Below are 19,277 nucleotides of genomic sequence, written 5' to 3' on the forward strand. Positions count from 1 at the left end.
ATTCTCCCGAGATGGCAGGCGGAGCCTCGGTTGAATGCTTCCTTCAAGATATAGCGCCGCTGACAGTACAGCACTCCCTCAGCACTGCACTGAGATATCAATCTGGATTTTGTGACTTAGTCAATTCGGTCTTGAACCCGCAGTTTTGTAAATCAGGGGCACAGTTTACAGTTCTGAGGACTGGAAAACAAGGGGCCCCTGCCCCTCATAATAGGTTGGGGAGCCAGTTCCCCTACCTTGGCCAGTACTGAGTTAGCTCCATAAGAACAACTGGCAATTTCTCGCTTATTTTAAACGGACTCAAAACATATTCCAAGCATAATCCTCAGCAAGTTACATCATGCCTAAGGCTGCGTAATAGGATTTAAAAAGGGAGCATTCAAGTGTGATATTGTGAATGTAGAATGTGGTGTAGGATGGGGATTATGGGCACTGTGCATGTTGTACAGGATCTTAGTTCGCAAGTTGATGATGCATCTTGCATTACCCCCAGTAAGAAGACATTTAAAATTGGATTGAAGCTGCTCTTCCATGTTTGAAATATCTGTAACCCATTCTTTAAGAAAAACAATCTTTGTCTTGAAAGACAGAAATACTGAAGACCCAAAAGGCACCAAAAACAGTGGCAAGAAACCAAACTTTCCTGTAGGTGGAAGCATTCCTTGGAGGCTGAGAGAAAATAATTCCCACTTCTTCAGAATTCATATCCCATTCAATAATTGTTAAACCCGCCATTGCTATAGGCAGTGCTTTCTGATAGCTCCAATTTTTCCTTCTGCAATAAAAGTGATGAAAGGGGATAGATCTACCTACGGCCAAAGTTATGACAAGCCTGAGTCCTGCTGCACTTTCAGTGTACTTTCTTGTCTTCACTCATTCTAAGGCTACGTTACAACTGTTTTTGAGTGATCGGGGAGCGTTTCCTATTTTCCTGGTCGGGCTCTTAAGGAAAGAGTGAGGGCGAGAGAAAGGAGATAGGAAGGGTGAGTCAGGGAGGGGGAAGGAAATGTAGGAGGAGAGAGGAAGAGCGAGAAAGGAGTTAGGAGAAAGTGAAAAGGAGGGAAAGAGCAAGTGTGAAGGGAGAGAGAGGGGGAGAGTGAGGAAGAAAGGAAGGGGGAGAGAGGTGGGGAGGTTAGGTGGTGAGGAACAGGGAGGGATAGAATGGGGAGAAGGAGTGAGGGAGGGAGGAAAGAAGGGTAATTAGTGGGAGGGAATGAGGGGAAGAAAGATTGGAAGGAGACAGAGTGTGAGAGAAGGCGAAAGTAAAAGGGGAAGGACAGGACTGGAGAGTGAGAAGGAGCAGAGTAAAGGGGGTAAGAGGGAATGATGTGTGAGTGAAGACAGTGAGGGAGAGAGAAGCGTTTCCTCAGTTTGTTAACGTGGGGAAGTTTTGTTGGAGAGAGCTGTGGCCCTTGGCCCAACTGAACACAGATATAGTTTGTGATTAATGTGATTCACCACATGAAGCTAGAGAGAAGGAACAAGCAGCTAGGGTTGCAACTTTTGATTGCTATCCAGTGACTGCCAAATGTGACATTCAGGTGCGTGGTTCTCAAGTGAGAATCAAATTAAGCTCAGGTGTGATGCCTCCCAGGAACGAATAGACTGACAACACTCACCATTGAAGCTCACACACGAAGAAAGGTCTCTCAAGCCAGCTACTGGAAGACTGGCAGACCTAACGGAGCTGGAGTCCCAGAAGAGCCAGGAAAGAAGTTGAAGGAAATTGGAAAGACATTAATAAAATCTTTGGCACTGGTAAACCTCCTGTGGCGTTGCTCACCAAGTGTGAGAGGTTACAGGTTATTATGCACCTACAATACCAGCTGGTGGCCACAGTCTGTAACTACCACCTCACATGGACCTGTTTACATAGGGTATCTCATTATAACTGTTTACATAGGTATCTGTAATGTTAAATGTTGGAATAAAAAGCACAAGCAAGAATTCTAACAATCGAAAGAGAAGTTTCCAGAGAGGAAATGCACATAGTCATGAGGTTTATATAAATAATTAGCCTGGTTAGATTAAATAATTAATAGATTACATGATTATGACTATGCCTGCATTCTACAAAGATAGACTCATTGACTTAGATTTGCTGAGTTGTTGCTAATTGTTTATACACTTTTGCTAAAGTTTTGCTCTACTTGCCATTTATCGATCAGAAGAAATACTTTACTGGAGCTGAGACAAACTTTAAACATTATACTTCATTTCAGGCCACAAAGCCAGCATTCAGATTGACATTTTAATTAAAAAGGTCGAATTTCACCTGGCGCGGAGCCTGCCAATCTCAGAAACATTCCCCTGGCACTGAACCCGTCACTGAAAGCCAACCGTGTCTCTCACCACCAGGCAACAATTCCTTTTGTCTCAGTTGAGGCTTTGTTCTTTCGAGTGCATCGAACTTCCTGTCGGCCATTTAATCTCCCGTTATCTAGGCAGTGGACTTGTTATTGTGAAGCAGCCACGAGGCTTTCACCAACAGAGCATGAATTACTATAACAGATCCGTTCTCTGATTCCCGTTCCCCCCCCCCCATACACAGGATGAATAATGCATGTACTTGTCTAATCAAAACCAACCGAGCCAACCTTTCCATTTCACCTAGGCACCCCCTACCCTTACACACACACGCACATGCACATATATCTGTTTTATATAATACCAAAGATTATAAGGAAAAAAAATGACTACTTCGTTCAATTAAATCTCACTTGAGAGCCGTTCAGAAGAGTTTATCTCTTTGTTTATAAGCTGCACCCCCTGGGGCAATGATTTGTAATGTTTTACAGCACCTGTTCTAGAAAGCGATGATTGCATTTAGAAAAAGCCACACCACTAAAAGATTTATGAGAGTTTGTGCATTGTTAAAAATTCATGATCTGTTGCAAACTGCATCAAAGCACTGATTTCATCAGATTCCAACCAGGGGCGGCTCTCAGTTTCTGAGACCAAACCTCCCAAATTAACCGAGCAAAAAGCTGCATTAGCATTTTCTTTAAATTACGCCTGTGTTGAAAGGTCGAGTTTATTCTTAAAGTTGAGCGCCCAAGTCAATATTAAATTATCCTCATTGAAAAGCAAGGCCTGCGTTTATACGGCATCTCTCCGGGACACCTCAATCTGCTCAAGGAATCGCTTGGGAACTCAGCATTAGAGGAAAATGTGGCAGCCATTTTGCACACAGCAAGATCCCGCAAATGTCCAATCACTCTGTCGGTGGTGGTTGGGGGAGGAATCCTTCAAAAACTGCGAATGGGGTCTTGAATGTCCGCCTGAACCACCAGAATAGGCAGAGGGAGAACTTGTCACTGCATCCCAAAAAGTGGCATCTCTGACAATGTAGGACTCCCTCGATACTGCAGTCAAGATTTGTACAAAAAAACGTGATAATGACCAGATAATCTGTTACAGCGATGTTGTTGGATGGATAATTACTGCCCCAGGACACTGCCCCTCTTTGAAATAGCAGCCCTGGGATCTTTTACATCCACCTGAGAAGGCAAACATGGACCTCAGGTGAATCATCTCATCCAAAAGACGACACCTCCAACGACGCAGCACTCCCTCAGTACAGCACAGAGGTGCCACCCCAGATTTTGTGCTCAAGTCTCTGAAGTGGGACTGGAACCCACAACCTTGTGACTCAGACATGAGAGTGCAGCAGGTCTGACACCCAAGGATCAGTACGGCACATACGAGGTTAGCTACAATTTTGAAACGCTGCCGTGTGGAGCATTTTGTGTAACAGCTAAAGGGGAAAGGCCAACCATTCAATGAGAAGGTGGTCTCTGGTGGTCGAGTGGACTTAACTGGTCAGTTTGGCCTCTTCAGCAAAAATCCTTCGCTGTTGGCTGCATTAGTGAACCAGCCATTCATCATAGACCCTGCCCAATTTTTCCTGGGGCGAGATCACCTTGCTGTCTTCCTGTAATAACCAAGGGATCCTCCAGGGGGTAATGCTCCTAGCTTGTGGAGCCTGTATTAATGGTATGTTGATTGTATTGTTAAGATACACAGATGAAGGGCATTTGGTGGAGGGTTTGGCGGGGGGGGGGGAGGTTGCGGATTGCCTCCTCACCCCACAAAATGACTTTTTGATTCAGCTCGGTAAGCTTCCTTTGGAGTTTTGTTTCTGTTATAGTGCCCTTTTAAGAGTCTATGACTTTAATTTGATTTGTTAATTTGCTCATTTGTTTTAAGTTCATACCCAATAGAGTATGAAGAGAGGCTGTTGCCCCCAGAATGATATTTTAATTTAATTCGGTAAGGTTCCTTTAAATTTTTTCTTTAGTTACAGTGCCCCTTAGGGGCTAGCAATTGGTTTAATGAGCTCTTTTTTACATTGCTTATTTGGTTAATTTATTAAATCAGTACTTAAAAGAGTATAGAGAGATGGCTAGAGTGCTTCACAGCCCCCAAAATGACATTTTAATTTGATTAGATAAGTTCCCTTTAAGAGTTTGTCTTTTGTTAACCCCTTTAAGCAGCTATCACTTTAATATAACTTGTTAATTTGATCTATCAGTCCATTTTATTTCACTAGTTACTCAAACGAGTAGAAAGAGAGACGAATTCCCTCCATGCCTTTTCGTTTGGCACAGAGAGGTTTCCTATACAGCTGCTGCTGCACACCCTTCACGCCCTCGCCCCTGCAAACCATCCAGACACACCATGGCATTGCGTCCTGCCATCCAATGGTGGCGGGCATCCCCAGGGGAGGGCTGCCTACATGGGATTCCTCCCCTCTACCATCGGGGACTTGGCGTAGAGGATGTTGCATGCAGCGGTCCCATACAACCATAGGTTAGGGTGGTTGTCTGTATTTTCTGCAGCCTTGAGGGGTGTCCCATGTATACACAGAGTGCGCGAGGCTGCAGCCCCCTTTTTAGTTCTTTGAGGGGGCTGCTCCTCAAGTTCTGGTTGCGTTTCAGCCCACACTCTTGGTCTTTGGCCCCCAGGTGCAGAGGGCGGACGGGCAAAGAGGAAGACCTCCTTGTAAGCCTGGTCCTGGGCCTGGCCAAGGTGGCCATTAACTGGTCCAGGCAGACGTCTGGCCTGACTGCCTGCCCCTCTCCTGCAGCTATATTTTCTGCCGGGTGTCCCTGGAAAGATGTGTCCACTGGCACGCGGCGTCCACTGGCACGCGGCGTCCACTGGCACGTGGCGTCCACTGGCATGCTTGGGGCCTTCCATGACCAGTGGGCACCACAGGGGCTGAAGTACATCATTAGCCCCCAAAATGACATTTTCATTTAATTTGATAAGTTTCCTTTGGAGTTTTTGTTTCTGATACAGCGCCCCTTTAAGAGGCTGTCACTTTAATTTAATTTGTTAACTTGCCCATTAATTTAATGTTGTACTCAAAAGAGTATACAGAGACACGCAGGAACGCAGGAGGTAGTAAGGAGGAAGCAGACATAATACTGCATTCTATAAATAACCCTATTAGTGCTTAGTTTCATGCTTTACGACCTGGCTTGGGATCAAACTAACACCCACAGAGACCTTCGCCTCTTTGTACCACGCATTCCCAAATTTCTAATATACCCCCCCTACCCCCACTGAGCCAACTGGATAAATTTCCCCTTTAGTGTCCACTTTAAGCACCTCGTGAGTGGCCCCTCAGTTTAACATGGCAAAACAACAACAACTTGTGTCTTTCACAGAGGAACAAACATTCCAGAGAAGTGTACTCAGGTAAAGGTGGGTGTCCAGCCATATGAGCTGACATGAGGAGCGTCTAAAGGAGGAGAGAGAGAGAGAGAGAGAGAGAAGTGAAGAAATTTAGGGAGGGAATTCCAAAGCTAAGGCCTAGACAGCTAAAGACATAGGCTGGATGATACACAAGAGACCAGCCCTTGAGACCTAGTGGTGACCTGCACCTTGGATCTTGCCCTGTCCTCCTAAGATTTGCAAGTAAGAATAGAATAGTCAGCAGAACCCTGACATTGACTGGGTTTCAAGTAACCAACCTTCTGTTTAATGCAATAAGAACAGCAAAAGCTGGAAGCCTTTTGCATTCCTGTTTAATGCAGACTAACTCCTCATAAATCCATGCATCACTGATACTCGAAAGAAACGTGGATAGATTCCAGCCATTTTAATAAGACTGAGGCCAATTCTGCTCAACCCATCCAAGGCACAATGCCAGGCCGGGATAAAGTAATTGCTTATTAATTCCGACATCTAATTTATGAATGGCTGCATTTTACAATAGTTTATGAGCTTATTGACTATGTTTTGCCATGTGGAAATCAGAGGTGACTTCCAGGGTAACAGTGACTTCAAGCACAAAGCACTCCTTTTTCTTACAGACACACAGCACCCTGATTAGAAGATCGATGCCAGGGGTGGGACAACCTTGCAAAGTTCAAAAGAAACTGTATCTGAAAGTGAGCCTCACGTTTTGCCTCGCAGAGTGACAGTATGAGGCTGATATTTGCCATCGGACCTTTTAGAGAATCCAGACCTTCCCTTTCTTTGGTATTCTAACACTGGGCATCACCCATGGAGTTGCTCATGAGTAATCTCAAAATAGGTAGGCGGTTGTGATGTCTGGTTGCTACCCTATCCCTTAAAGACGATCCCTATAACTTGGTACGCCTAATTACCTCATAGTCGTCAAAGTTAAACGCAGGACAATTATAATGGCTTCTAAATCTCAGGCTGCTGTTCAGTGACTTTCTTCCCTTCTCTTTAGCAAGACTGCTTTATGTCTGTGACACAACGGACAAGGCACACGACACACACAACACATACAACACAACACACACATACAACACAAAACACACACACGCACACACACAACACGCACACACACAACACGCACACACACACAACACAAAACACACACACACACACAACATGCACATACACACACAACACAAAACACACACACACAACACACACAACACAACACACACACACAACACAACACACACACACACAACACAAAACACGCACACACACAACACAACACACACAACACAACACACACACAACACACACACACAACACAAAACACGCACACGCACAACACGCACACCACACACACACATACACACACACACACAACACAACACACACACACGCACAACACACACACCACACACACACATACACACACACACACATACAACGCAAAACACACACACACACAACACAAAACACGCACACACACAACACGCACACACAACACAAAACACGCACACACACAACACGCACACACACACACAACATGCACACACACACAACATGCACACACACACAACACAAAACACGCACACACAGCACAAAACACGCACACACAACACAAAACACGCACACACACACAATACACACACAACACAAAACACGCACACATACACAACACGCGCACACACACAACACAAAACGCACACACATACACAACACGCACACACACACACAACACGCACACACACACAACACAAAACGCACACACATACACAACACGCGCACACACACAGCACGCGCACACACACAACACGCACACACACACACAACACGCACACACACACACAGCACGCGCACACACACAACACACACATACAACACAACACACACACACGCACAACACGCACACCACACACACACATACACACACACACAACACAAAACATGCACACATACACAACACAAAACACGCACACACAACACACACATACAACGCAAAACACACACACACACACAACACAAAACACGCACACACACACAACACGCACACACACACACAACATGCACACACACACAACACAAAACACGCACACACAATACACACACACAACACAAAACACGCACACACACACAACACGCACACACACACAACACAAAACGCACACACATACACAACACGCACACACACACAAAACACGGACACACACACACACAACACAAAACGCACACACATACACAACACGCACACAAACACACAACACAAAACACGCACACACACAACACGCACACACACAACACGCACACACACACACAACACGCACACACACACACAACACGCACACACACACAGCACGCGCACGCGCACACACACAGCATGCACACACACACAACACGCACACACACACACAACACGCACACACACACAACACGCACACACACACACAACACGCACACACATACATAAAACACACGCACGCTCACACACACAAAACACGTGCGCACACACATACACATATATCACCTAAAAGTTCTCATGTGCTGCATTATTGTGATGCATCGGCAATTCAAGTTAGTTTATTTATATGCATTTAAGGGGAAGCTAGATTAATTAAAAATGAGGGAGAAAGGAATTGATGGATGTGCTGATAAGTTTGAATGATGAGGGATAAGAGGATGTTTGTGTGGAGCATAAACACCAGCATGATCTAGTTAAGACGAATGGCCTGTTTCTGTGTTGTATGTTTTATGTACGATACAGAGTGAAAGCTCCCTCTACACTGTCCCCATCAAACACTCCCAGGACAGGTACAGCATGGGGTTAGATACAGAGTAAATCTCCCTCTGCACTGTCCCCATCAAATACTCCCAGGACAGGAACAGCACAGGGTTAGATACAGAGTAAATCTCCCTCTGCACTGTCCCCATCAAACACTCCCAGGACAGGAACAGCACGGGGTTAGATACAGAGTAAAGCTCCCTCTACACTGTCCCCATCAAATACTCCCAGGACAGGAACAGCACGGGGTTAGATACAGAGTAAAGCTCCCTCTACACTGTCCCCATCAAACACTCCCAGGACAGGTACAGCACGGGGTTAGATACAGAGTAAATCTCCCTCTACACTGTCCCCATCAAACACTCCCAGGACAGGTACAGCACGGGGTTAGGTACAGAGTAAATCTCCCTCTACACTGTCCCCATCAAACACTCCCAGGACAGGTACAGCACGGGGTTAGATACAGAGTAAATCTCCCTCTACACTGTCCCCATCAAACACTCCCAGGACAGGTACAGCACGGGGTTAGATACAGAGTAAATCTCCCTCTACACTGTCCCTATCAAACACTCCCAGGACAGGAACAGCACAGGGTTAGATACAGAGTAAATCTCCCTCTACACTGTCCCCATCAAACACTCCCAGGACAGGAACAGCACAGGGTTAGATACAGAGTAAATCTCCCTCTACACCGTCACTCCCAGGGCAGGTAGAACATGGAATAGTAAAGTGTAATTCTATGTCATATATTCTGTGCATCATCAAAATGAAACAAAAAGGAATAAATATTCCAAGATCAAACAATACAGATGCTGGAAATTGGACTTGTAAACAGGAAATGTTGGAAATGCACAGCAGGTCAGGCAGCATTTGTGGAAAATGAGAGTAAACAGATTTGAAGCAAGTACTAGTGCCGGGAAAGTAACAGTGGGTGGGAGGGGAAGAACAAAAGGGAAGGTTGTGACATGGTGGAATAAGACCATAAGACATAGGAGCAGAAATTAGGCCATTCGGCCCATCGAGTCTGCTCCGCCATTCAATCATGGCTGATAAGTTTCTCAACCCCATTCTCCTGCCTTCTCCCCGTAACCTTTGATCCCCTTACCAATCAAGAACCTATCTATTTTGGTCTTAAATACACTCAATGACCTGGCCTCCACAGCCTTCTGTGGCAATGAATTCCATAGATTCACCACTCTCTGGCTAAAGAAGTTTCTCCTCATCTCTGTTCTAAAAGTTCTTCCCTTTACTCTGAGGCTGTGCCCTTGGGTCCTAGTCTCTCCTACTAATGGAAACATCTTCCCCATGTCCACTCTAACCAGGCCTTTCAGTATTCTGTAAGTTTCAATCAAATCCCCCCTCATCCTTCTAAACTCCATCGAGTATAGACCCAGAGTCCTCAAACATTCCTCATATGTTAAGCCTTTCATTCCTGGGATTGTTCTCATGAACCTCCTCTGGACCCTCTCCAGGGCCAGAACATCCTTCCTGAGGTACGGGGCCCAAAATTGCTCACAATATTCTAAATGTGGTCTGACCAGAGCCTTATAAAGCCTCAGCAGTACATCCCTGCTTTTATATTCTAGTCCTCTCGAAATAAATGCCAACATTGCATTTGCCTTCCTAACTACCGACTCAACCTGCAAGTTAACCTTAAGAGAATCCTGGACTAGGACTCCCAAGTCCCTTTGCACTCCAGATTTCTGAATTCTCTCCCCATTTAGAAAATAGTCTATGCCTCTATTCTTCCTACCAAAGTGCATGACCTCACACTTCCCCACGTTGTATTCCATCTGCCACTTCTTTGCCCATTCTCCTAACCTGTCCAAATCCTTCTGCAGCCTCCCCGCCTCCTCAATACTACCTGTCCCTCCACCTATCTTTGTATCATCTGCAAAATTAGCCAGAATGCCCTCAGTTCCTTCATCTAGATCATTAATATATAAAGTGAAAAGTTGTGGTCCCAACACTGACCCCTGCGGAACTCCACCAGTCACCAGCTGCCATCCTGAGAAGGACCCCCTTATCCCCACTCTCTGCCTCCTGCCAGACAGCCAATCTTCTATCCATGCTAGTACCTTGCCTCTAACACCATGGGCTCTTATCTTACTGAGCAGCCTCCTGTGCGGCACCTTGTCAAAGGCCTTCTGGAAGTCCAAGTAGATAACATCCATTGGCTCTCCTTTGTCTAACCTACTCGTTACCTCTTCAAAGAATTCTAACAGATTTGTCAGGCATGACCTCCCCTTGATGAAACCATGCTGACTTTGCCCTATTTTACCATGCACTTCCAAGTATTCTGAAATCTCATCCTTAATAATGGACTCTAAAATCTTACCAACGACCGAGGTCAGGCTAATCAGCATGTAATTTCCCGTCTTTTGCCTCACTCCCTTCTTAAACAGGGGGGTTACATTAGCGATTTTCCAGTCCTCTGGGACCCTCCCTGACTCCAGTGATTCCTGAAAGATCACCACTAACACCTCCACTATCTCCATCAGAACTCTGGGGTGTAATCCATCTGGTCCAGGTGATTTATCCACATTCAGACCTTTCAGTTTTCCTAGCACCTTCTCCTTGGTAATGGCCACCATACTCACCTCTGCCCCCCGACTCTCTTGAACTTTGGGGATGTCACTCGTGTCTTCCACTGTGAAGACTGACGCAAAGTACCTATTCAGTTCCTCCGCCATTTCTTTGTTCCCCACTACTACTTCTCCAGCGTCATTTTCCAGCGGCCCAATGGTCACTTTTGCCTCTCTCTTACCCTTTATATATCTAAAAAAAAACTCTTGCAATCTTCTTTTATATTACTGGCTAGTTTACCCTCATATTTAATCTTCTCCCTCCTTATTTCTTTTTTAGTTGTCCTCTGTTGGTCTTTGTAGGCTTCCCAATCCCCTGGTTTCCCACTGCTCTTCGCCGCATTGTATGCTTTCTCTTTAGCTTTTATGCTGTCCTTGACTTCCCTAGTCAGCCATGGTTGCCTCGTCCCCCCTTTAGTATGCTTCTTCTTCCTAGGGATGAATTTGTGCTGTGTCTTCCAAATTACTCCCAGAAACTCCTGCCATTGCTGTTCCACTGTCTTTCCTGCTAGGCTCATCTCCCAGATAATTCTGGCCAGCTCCTCCCTCATGCCTCTGTAGTTGCCTTTATTCAACTGTGATACCGTTACATCTGATTCCAGCTTTTTCCTGTAGGAAATGTAGCAGGTAAGGCGAATGTGAATGTAATGGGACAGATCAGCCATGATCTTATTGAATGGTGGAGCAGCATTGATGGGCTGAATGGCCTACTCCTGCTCCTATGATTTTATTGGACAAGGAAAGAAACAAAAGATTAATCTAGAGATTGCAGTGAATGGCAGCTGCAAGATTAATTGTAAGGAGAATAGAGTGTAAAAGTAGGGAAGTGATGCTACAGTTGTACAGGGCCTTGGTGAGACTGCATCTTGAGTACCGTGCACAGTTTTTAACTCCTTACTGAAGGAGGGATATAATTGCATTGGAAGCCGCTTAGAGGAGGTTCACTGAGTGGATTCCTGGGATGAAGGGCTAGTCTTATGAGGAATGGTTGAGCAAGTTAGGCCTACACTCATTGGAGTTTAGAAGATGGAGAGGTGATCTTATTGAAACATATAAGATTCTGAGGGGACTTGACAGGGCAGATGCTGAGAGGATGTTTCCCCGTGTAAGGAACTCTAGAACTGGGGGACACCATTTCAAAATAAGGAGTCTTCCACTTAAGACAGAGGGCTTGTAGACTTTGGAATTCTCTTCCCCAGCAAGCAGTGGAGGCTGGGTCATTGAATATAGTCAAGGCTGAGTTAGACAGGTTTTTGATTGACAAGGGAATTAAGGGTAATGGGGAACAGGCAGGAAAGTGGAGTTAAGGCCCCAGTCAGATCAGCCATGATCTTATTGAATGGCAGAGCAGGCTCATTGGGCGCATGACCTACTCCTGCTCCTATTTCTTATGATATTATTCATTGCCAACACTTGCTGGAAAGATTGAGAGCAGTGGTTCTGATCTCAGGTCAATGGAAAGAATTTTCCTTTCCTTCAGATGTCTTGTACCTGGCAACTCGGCAAATGCAGGGAAAGAAACAAAGGTTTCAGGTCCATGGCTTTTCGTCAGAAATATTTCAGTTTTTTTTGTTTGTAACATGTGATTTAAGCACATGGACTGCATGAAGGTTAAAAAACAAAAGGCTCCTTTATTTCACCGACATCAAAACTGTATCGTCTGTCGAGGGAAAGCATAAATCCAAGAATATTCACTGCCGATGCTCCAGATCTCTGCCCTAGTCAGGACCTCGGCTCCTCAGTGCAGCACTCACCAGGTGTGTTCGGGCTTGTCCTGCTCCCCTCTCTCTCCATGAGGCTTCTCAGACTCAGGGGTGCTGCCAGTCAGTCCGACTAGGTGCCAATTATCTTTCCTGTCTCTTCAACCACTTTAGGGACCTCGAGCTGCCCTAAGCTACTGCCACTGGCTGCTTTCTCCACCCCTCACCCGTCATCATGTGGCCCTGCCAGATTGTCAACGACACTTCTACCTACAGAGAAGGGCCCGTCGGGGGCTTGGTTCCCCTGCTTGGTGCTCTCCACCACCATTGCCACCTGCTGCCAGAGGCCCCACTACAATTTAAGTACCCAGCATGAATTTTCATGCAGTGGGAATGCATGATAGGAATTTGGCACAGAAAGTCCCCATTGACGGAGGCGGTGGTGGTCATCAGAATATGTAACCCTGTTACACATGGGCCCGCTCACCACATCTCCATTACTCAATGTGCTTCATGACAGAGACTCGTTCGTTCTCTGTCACTCCTTCCAGCAACACTAGAGCTCAGTACTCACGCTGTCCCAAAGGGTTGAGGCACAGAACCATCACTGAGGGCCGGAAGGTCTGTTGCTCCATGCAGGATTATGCTAATAGACTCCTTCCCAGGTCTTGAAACGTGCTCCTCATTGGTTGGAGATGTGAGTGTCGGTTCCATCTTTCCAGGTGGCGTTTCCATTACCTGGGTCAAAGAGAAAAGCGTTAGATTCTTAGGAATTGGACAGACACCCTCTCAATGGTCAGACACGGAAGCCATCACTGCTCCCTCTGGCTAAGTCATCCCAGCACTGTAGGAGGACATTCAGCCCACCGAGTCCATGCCAGCTCTCTGTAAAGCAATCCAGTCAGTCCCATTCCCCCGCTCTATCCCCGGGGCCCTGCAAGTCTATTTCCCTCAACTGTCCATCCGATTTCCTTTTGAAATCATTCACCCTCTCCAATTCCACCACCCTTGTAGCAGCAAGTTCCAGTTACGCAGTCACTACATGATAAAGTTCATCCTCAGAAGACCCGTGTACCTCCTGCCCAAAATCTTAAATCTGTGCCTCCCTCATCCGCATACCATCAGCTCATGGGAACAGCTTTTCTTTGTTGACTTCATCTAAACCTGTCATCATCTTGTGCACCTCTGTCAGGTCTCCCCTCAACCTCCTCTGCTTCCAACCCCAGCTTCTCCAACCTAACCCTGTAGCTAAATTGGCCCAAATGAGATTGGCAAAGAGGAATTGCTTGAACAACAGAGCCATTAAACCAAAGGTGAGTTCCCCTGTAGGAACAATCCCGTTCATCCACCTAAACCAGTTTTATACAATACTTCTTCCAAAATTTCAAATTAGGTCTTGGTGATAACTTGGAGCCTGATCGGCAGAGAACTTTGCTTCCTTGCTGGGTCAGAATGGGGCACTGTGGAATCAGAAAGCATAAGAGATTGTTTCAACTCTTCCCATCACACATCCCCACCTTCCCCTCCCCTCCACATGCCCAGTTTCCACCACTTGGGCCATTAAAACTGGGGCTGAAGTGTCTGTAGTATTAATATGAGGTATTCACTACCACTAAGGCAAGAGGATTTCCATACAACACAAACTACTTTCATTTGTATAGCACCTTCAACATTGGAAAATATCCCACGGAGCTTGACAGAAATCTTTATCAAACAAAATAAGGAGATATTAGGTCAGGTGACCAAAATTTTGCTAAAGAAGAAGGTTTTAAGGAGCATCTTAAACGAGAAGGCAGAGGTTTAGAGGCAGAGAGGTTTGGGGAAGGAGTTCAGGAGCTTTGCGATGGAGTCTGGGATAGAGCCTTGAATACTCGCCAGCAACAGAAAATGATCAAAGCACCTGCGGAATACCGGCTCCATCATTAAATATTCAAACACTCAAGACAGGAACGGCTAATCCACATGTGAGCCCTCACCGTCAAAATACAGGAGAACCCAGTCACAGTGCCCAGGCAAAAACCCCACTTCAGGCCACAAGACCATCACATTCGGTCAGTGCCTGGTTCCTGAGGCTGGGAGGGAGGGAGGAAAAATGAAACAGCTCGGGAAATGGGAAAAGGCCTCCTCTCATGTGCAGAGTTGCTGCAAACCATTTTAATGCAGATCACTGATCTGTTCTACAGCATCAAGGACATCATCCGTTCGAAGCCAGATTTACCCCTAAATTTCAAAACTTCCTGTTTAAGTTCAAAACACAACGCAGACTTCAATGCTTCGATTATTCGCTTACATAAAGGGCTTGCTGATGAATGCATTAAAATGCCTAGAGGTAGTCTCAATTATGACTCAACTACTTAATAATAACCTTCGACTACAGAAACATGTTGGTATTGAGCAAAGATGCGGAAGAGCAAAATAATAATCCACATTCACGTGCATAATAGGACCCTCAAGGTCAGTCCCTTGCCAGAGTGATTACTGAAAGCTCCAACTGAACCAACAGATGCGTGAAAGGACACGGTGAAAGAAACATGAGCAATTTCCAGAGACGTTGTTCCAATTAAATTGATGAGGGGGGGGGCGCAGTGGGGGGTGGGTGGGTGGCAACAGTGGGGTCAGAATTTTTAAGTTGTGCAAGTTGCAATGGAGGCAATGGCGAAGTGGTGTTGTCACTGGAATAGTAATCCAGAGACCCAGGGTAATGCCCTGGGGGACCCAGGTTCAAATCTGACCACAGCAGAGGGTGCAATTTGAATTCAATAAAAACCTGGAAATAAAAGTCTAATGATGACTATCGTCAATTGTTGTAAAAACCCACCTGGTTTAGGGAAGGTTTCCCCCTACTTTAGGGAAGGAAATCTGCTGCCCTTACCTGGACTGGCCTACATGTAACTCCAGACCCACAGCAATGTGGTTGACTGCTAACTGCCCTGTGAACAAGGGCAATTAGGGATGGGCAATAAATGCTGGGCTAGCCAGTGACACCCACATCCCGTGAATGAATTTTAAAAAAGCCAGGTCCGGGTTTGATGTTTGGAAGAGGTTATGTTCCAAGGGAATAGGTTGCGGCGGACACTGACTTGCTGAGTTCCTGCACACAAGAGCTGGACTGGTTTTTGGCTGGAGGCAGAGATACCCTGTTAGGTAGAGCAGAGGATTATCGGGGCCAAAGTAATCTCCTGGACTAGTTCCAATGGGCTGGGTCGGAGAGGAATTTCACTCCGTCGCCCCGAAATTGGTCCTCGATTTTTAATCTCTTTCTTCACCTCGCCCAAAAGATCGCATGGTCTTGGGCAGGGCTGGGGGAGTGTATGGCGCATCCACGAAGCTGAGAGCTACATGGAAATCACATTCGGAGAGGCGGTCACACTGCAGCTTTGGAGCCTGGAGGCGCAGAATGGGAATGGGTGACCACCAGGCAGTCCAAGGAAATTAGGCAGGTAGTGCAGGAGTCTTCTGGGGTCCCGCTCACCAATCGGTCTTCCGTTTTGGATACTGGTGCAGGTGTTGATTCCTCGGAGGAGTACAGTCAGAGCCAAGTTTGTGGCACCACAGGCAGCTCTGCTGTATAGGAGGGGAGAAAAAAGGGGAGAAGAGTGGTAGTAACAGGGGATTTGTTAGTTAGGGGAACCGACAGGCATTTCTGTGGCTGTAGACGTGACTCCAGGATGGTATACTGTCTCCCTGGTGCCAGGGCCAAGGGTGTCACAGAACGGCTGCAGAACATTCTTCTGAGGGAGGGTGATCAGCCAGAGGCCGTGGTCCAAGTTGGTACCAATGACTTAGATAGGAAAGGGGATAGGGTCCTGAAAGCAGACTTTAGGGAGCTTGGAAGGAGATTGAAAAGCATGACCTTTAAAGCAGTAATCTCAGGATTACCCCCAATCCCACATGCAAGCGAATATAGAAATAGGAGAATTGAGTGAATAAACACGTGGCTAGAAAGCTGGCTTAGGAGGGAGGGCATCAGATTTCTGAGGCATTGGGACCAGTTCTGAGGAAGGTGGGACCTGTATAAGCCAGATGGTCTACACCTGAACAGGACTGGGACGAATATCCTTGCAGGGAAATTTGCTAGTGCTGTTGTGGTGGGTTCAAACTAGATTGACAGGGGGATAGGAACCTGAGGGAAAATTCAGACCAGGGAACGGAAGTTGGAGGATTAGTGATCGACTCTCAAAGACAGAAGCAGCACAGGTTAAAAAGTGTACAGCACAGGAATTTGGCAGTGTTAAAAGTTATATCCGTAAATTCAAGGAGTATAGTAAATAAAACCAATGAGCTGAGGGCACAGATAGACACATGGCAGTATGATATCATCGCTATAACGGAATTTGGCTTAAGGAGGGGCAAAAATGGCAGCTCAACATCCCTGGATATAGAGTTTTCAGGCAGGATAGGGAGGGGGATAAAAAAGGTGGGGGTGTAGTATCATTGGTTAAAGAATCAATTGCAGCTGTGAGGAGGGATGATATACTAAATGAAGCATCAAATGAAGCCATATGGGTTGAGCTCAGAAATAAAAAAGGGGCAGCCACACAGCTCGGAGTGTACTATAGACCCCCAAGTAGTGGAAGGGAGTTAGAAGAGCAAATGTGTAGACAGATTTCTGAGTGCAAAAACAATAGGGCAGTAATTGTTGGTGACTCCAACTACCCTGATATCAATTGGGATACGAACAGCGTGAAAGGCACAGAGGGTGCAAAATTCTTGAACTGCATTCAAGAAAACTTTTTTAGACAGCACACAACAAGCCCAACAAGAGGGGGCGCAATTCTAGATTTAGCCTTAGGAACTGAAGCTGGGCAAGTGGATGAAGTAGCAGTGGAGGACCATTTTGGAGATAGTGACCATAATACAGTCAGATTTAGCATCATTCTGGAAAAGGACAAAGATAGAACAGGAGTAAAAATTCTAAATTGGAGGAAGACAAATTTTACAAAGCTGAGAGGTGAGCTGGCGAGAGCGGACTGGATACAGCTATTAGAAGGAAAAACTGTGTCAAATCAGTGGGAAGCATTCAAAGGTGAGATTCTACAGGCACAGTGTAGACATGTCCCCACAAAGAAAAAGGGTGGAATTGCCAAATCTAGAGCCCCCTGGTTATCCAGAAGCATACAGGCCAAGATAAAGCCAAAAAAGAAAACTTATGACAGTCACAAAAGACTTAATACTGTAGAAAGCCTAGAGGGGTATAGAAAGTACAGGGGTGAGGTAAAACTGGAAATTAGGAAAGCAATGAGAGGATACGAAAATACATTGGCAGGTAAAATCAAAGAAAATCCAGTACATTAAGAGCAAGAGAACAACTAAGGAAAGGTAGGGCCCATCAGAGATGTACATAGTAACTTGTGCAGAAAATGTGGGCAGGGTTCACAATGAGTACTTTGTCTCTGTCTTCACTAAAGAGAGGGACGATGCAGACATTCTAGTTAAAGAGGAGGATTGCGAAATAGTTGATACAATAAGCATAGTGGGAGAGGAAGTATTGGAAGGACTGGCATCCTTGAGGGTGGATAAATCACCAGGGCCGGATGGATTATATCCCAGGCTGTTGAATGAAGCCAGGAAAGAAATAGCAGATACTCTGAGAATCATTTTCCAATCCTCACTAGACACAGGCAAGGGTCCCAGAGGATTGGAGGTCTACGAACATTGTATCATTATTTTAAAAAGGTGCGAGGGATAGGCCAGAAAATTATAGGCCGGTCAGTCTGGCTTTAGTGGTGAGCAAATTATTGGAAACAATTCTGAGAGAGAGGATAAACTGTCACTTAGAAAGGCAGAGATTGATCAGGGATAGTCAGCAAGGTTTTGTTAGGGGGAAGATCGTGTCTTACTAACCTAATAGAATTTTTTGAGGAAGTAACAAGGAAGATTGATGAGGGCAGTGCAGGGGATGTTGTCTACATGGATTTCACTAAGGCATTTGACAAGGTCCCGCATGGCAGACTAGTCAGGAAAATGAGATGTCATGGGATACAGGGGAAGATGGCAGGTTGGATCCAAAATTGGCTCAGTGACAGGAAAGAAAGGGTAATGGATTGATGGGTTGATGGATGTTTCCGCGAATGGAGAACGGTTTCCAGAGGTGTTCCACAGGGCTTAGTGTTGAGACTCTTGCTGTTTGTTGTATATATTAATGATTTAGACTTAAAGCATGATTGGGAAATTTGCAGATGACACATAAATTGGCCGTATAGTTGAAAGTGAAAAGGATAGTTGTCGACTCCAGAATGATATCAATGGTTTGGTGGGCAGAGAAGTGGCAAATGGAATTCAATCCAGAAAAGCGCAAGGTAATGCATTTAGGGAGGGCAAACAAATCAAAGGAATACTCAATAAATGGAAAGTTATTGAGAGTGGTTGAGGAAGTGAGAGACCTTGGAGTGCAAGTCCACAGGTCCTTGAAGGTGGCAGGACAGGTAGACAGGGTGGTCAAGAATGCATATGGAATGCTTTCCTTTATTGGGCGAGGCATAGAATACAAAAGCAGGGGTGTAATGCTGCAAC

General features: G+C 45.8%; 1 protein-coding gene across 1 annotated transcript in view; it reads right to left on the minus strand.

Annotated features, from left to right (window-relative positions):
• Positions 1-19,277, minus strand: part of LOC144669932 (coiled-coil domain-containing protein 33-like) — a 91,622-nt gene that overhangs the window by 64,426 nt on the left and 7,919 nt on the right. The window contains exon 2 of the mRNA XM_078532215.1: positions 13,339-13,502. Coding sequence (XP_078388341.1) covers positions 13,339-13,502 — 164 coding nt within the window. The remainder of the gene's footprint in view (positions 1-13,338; positions 13,503-19,277) is intronic.

Source organism: Cetorhinus maximus, chromosome 30 (genome assembly GCF_964194155.1).
Source record: "Cetorhinus maximus chromosome 30, sCetMax3.hap1.1, whole genome shotgun sequence".
Taxonomy (NCBI): domain Eukaryota; kingdom Metazoa; phylum Chordata; class Chondrichthyes; order Lamniformes; family Cetorhinidae; genus Cetorhinus; species Cetorhinus maximus.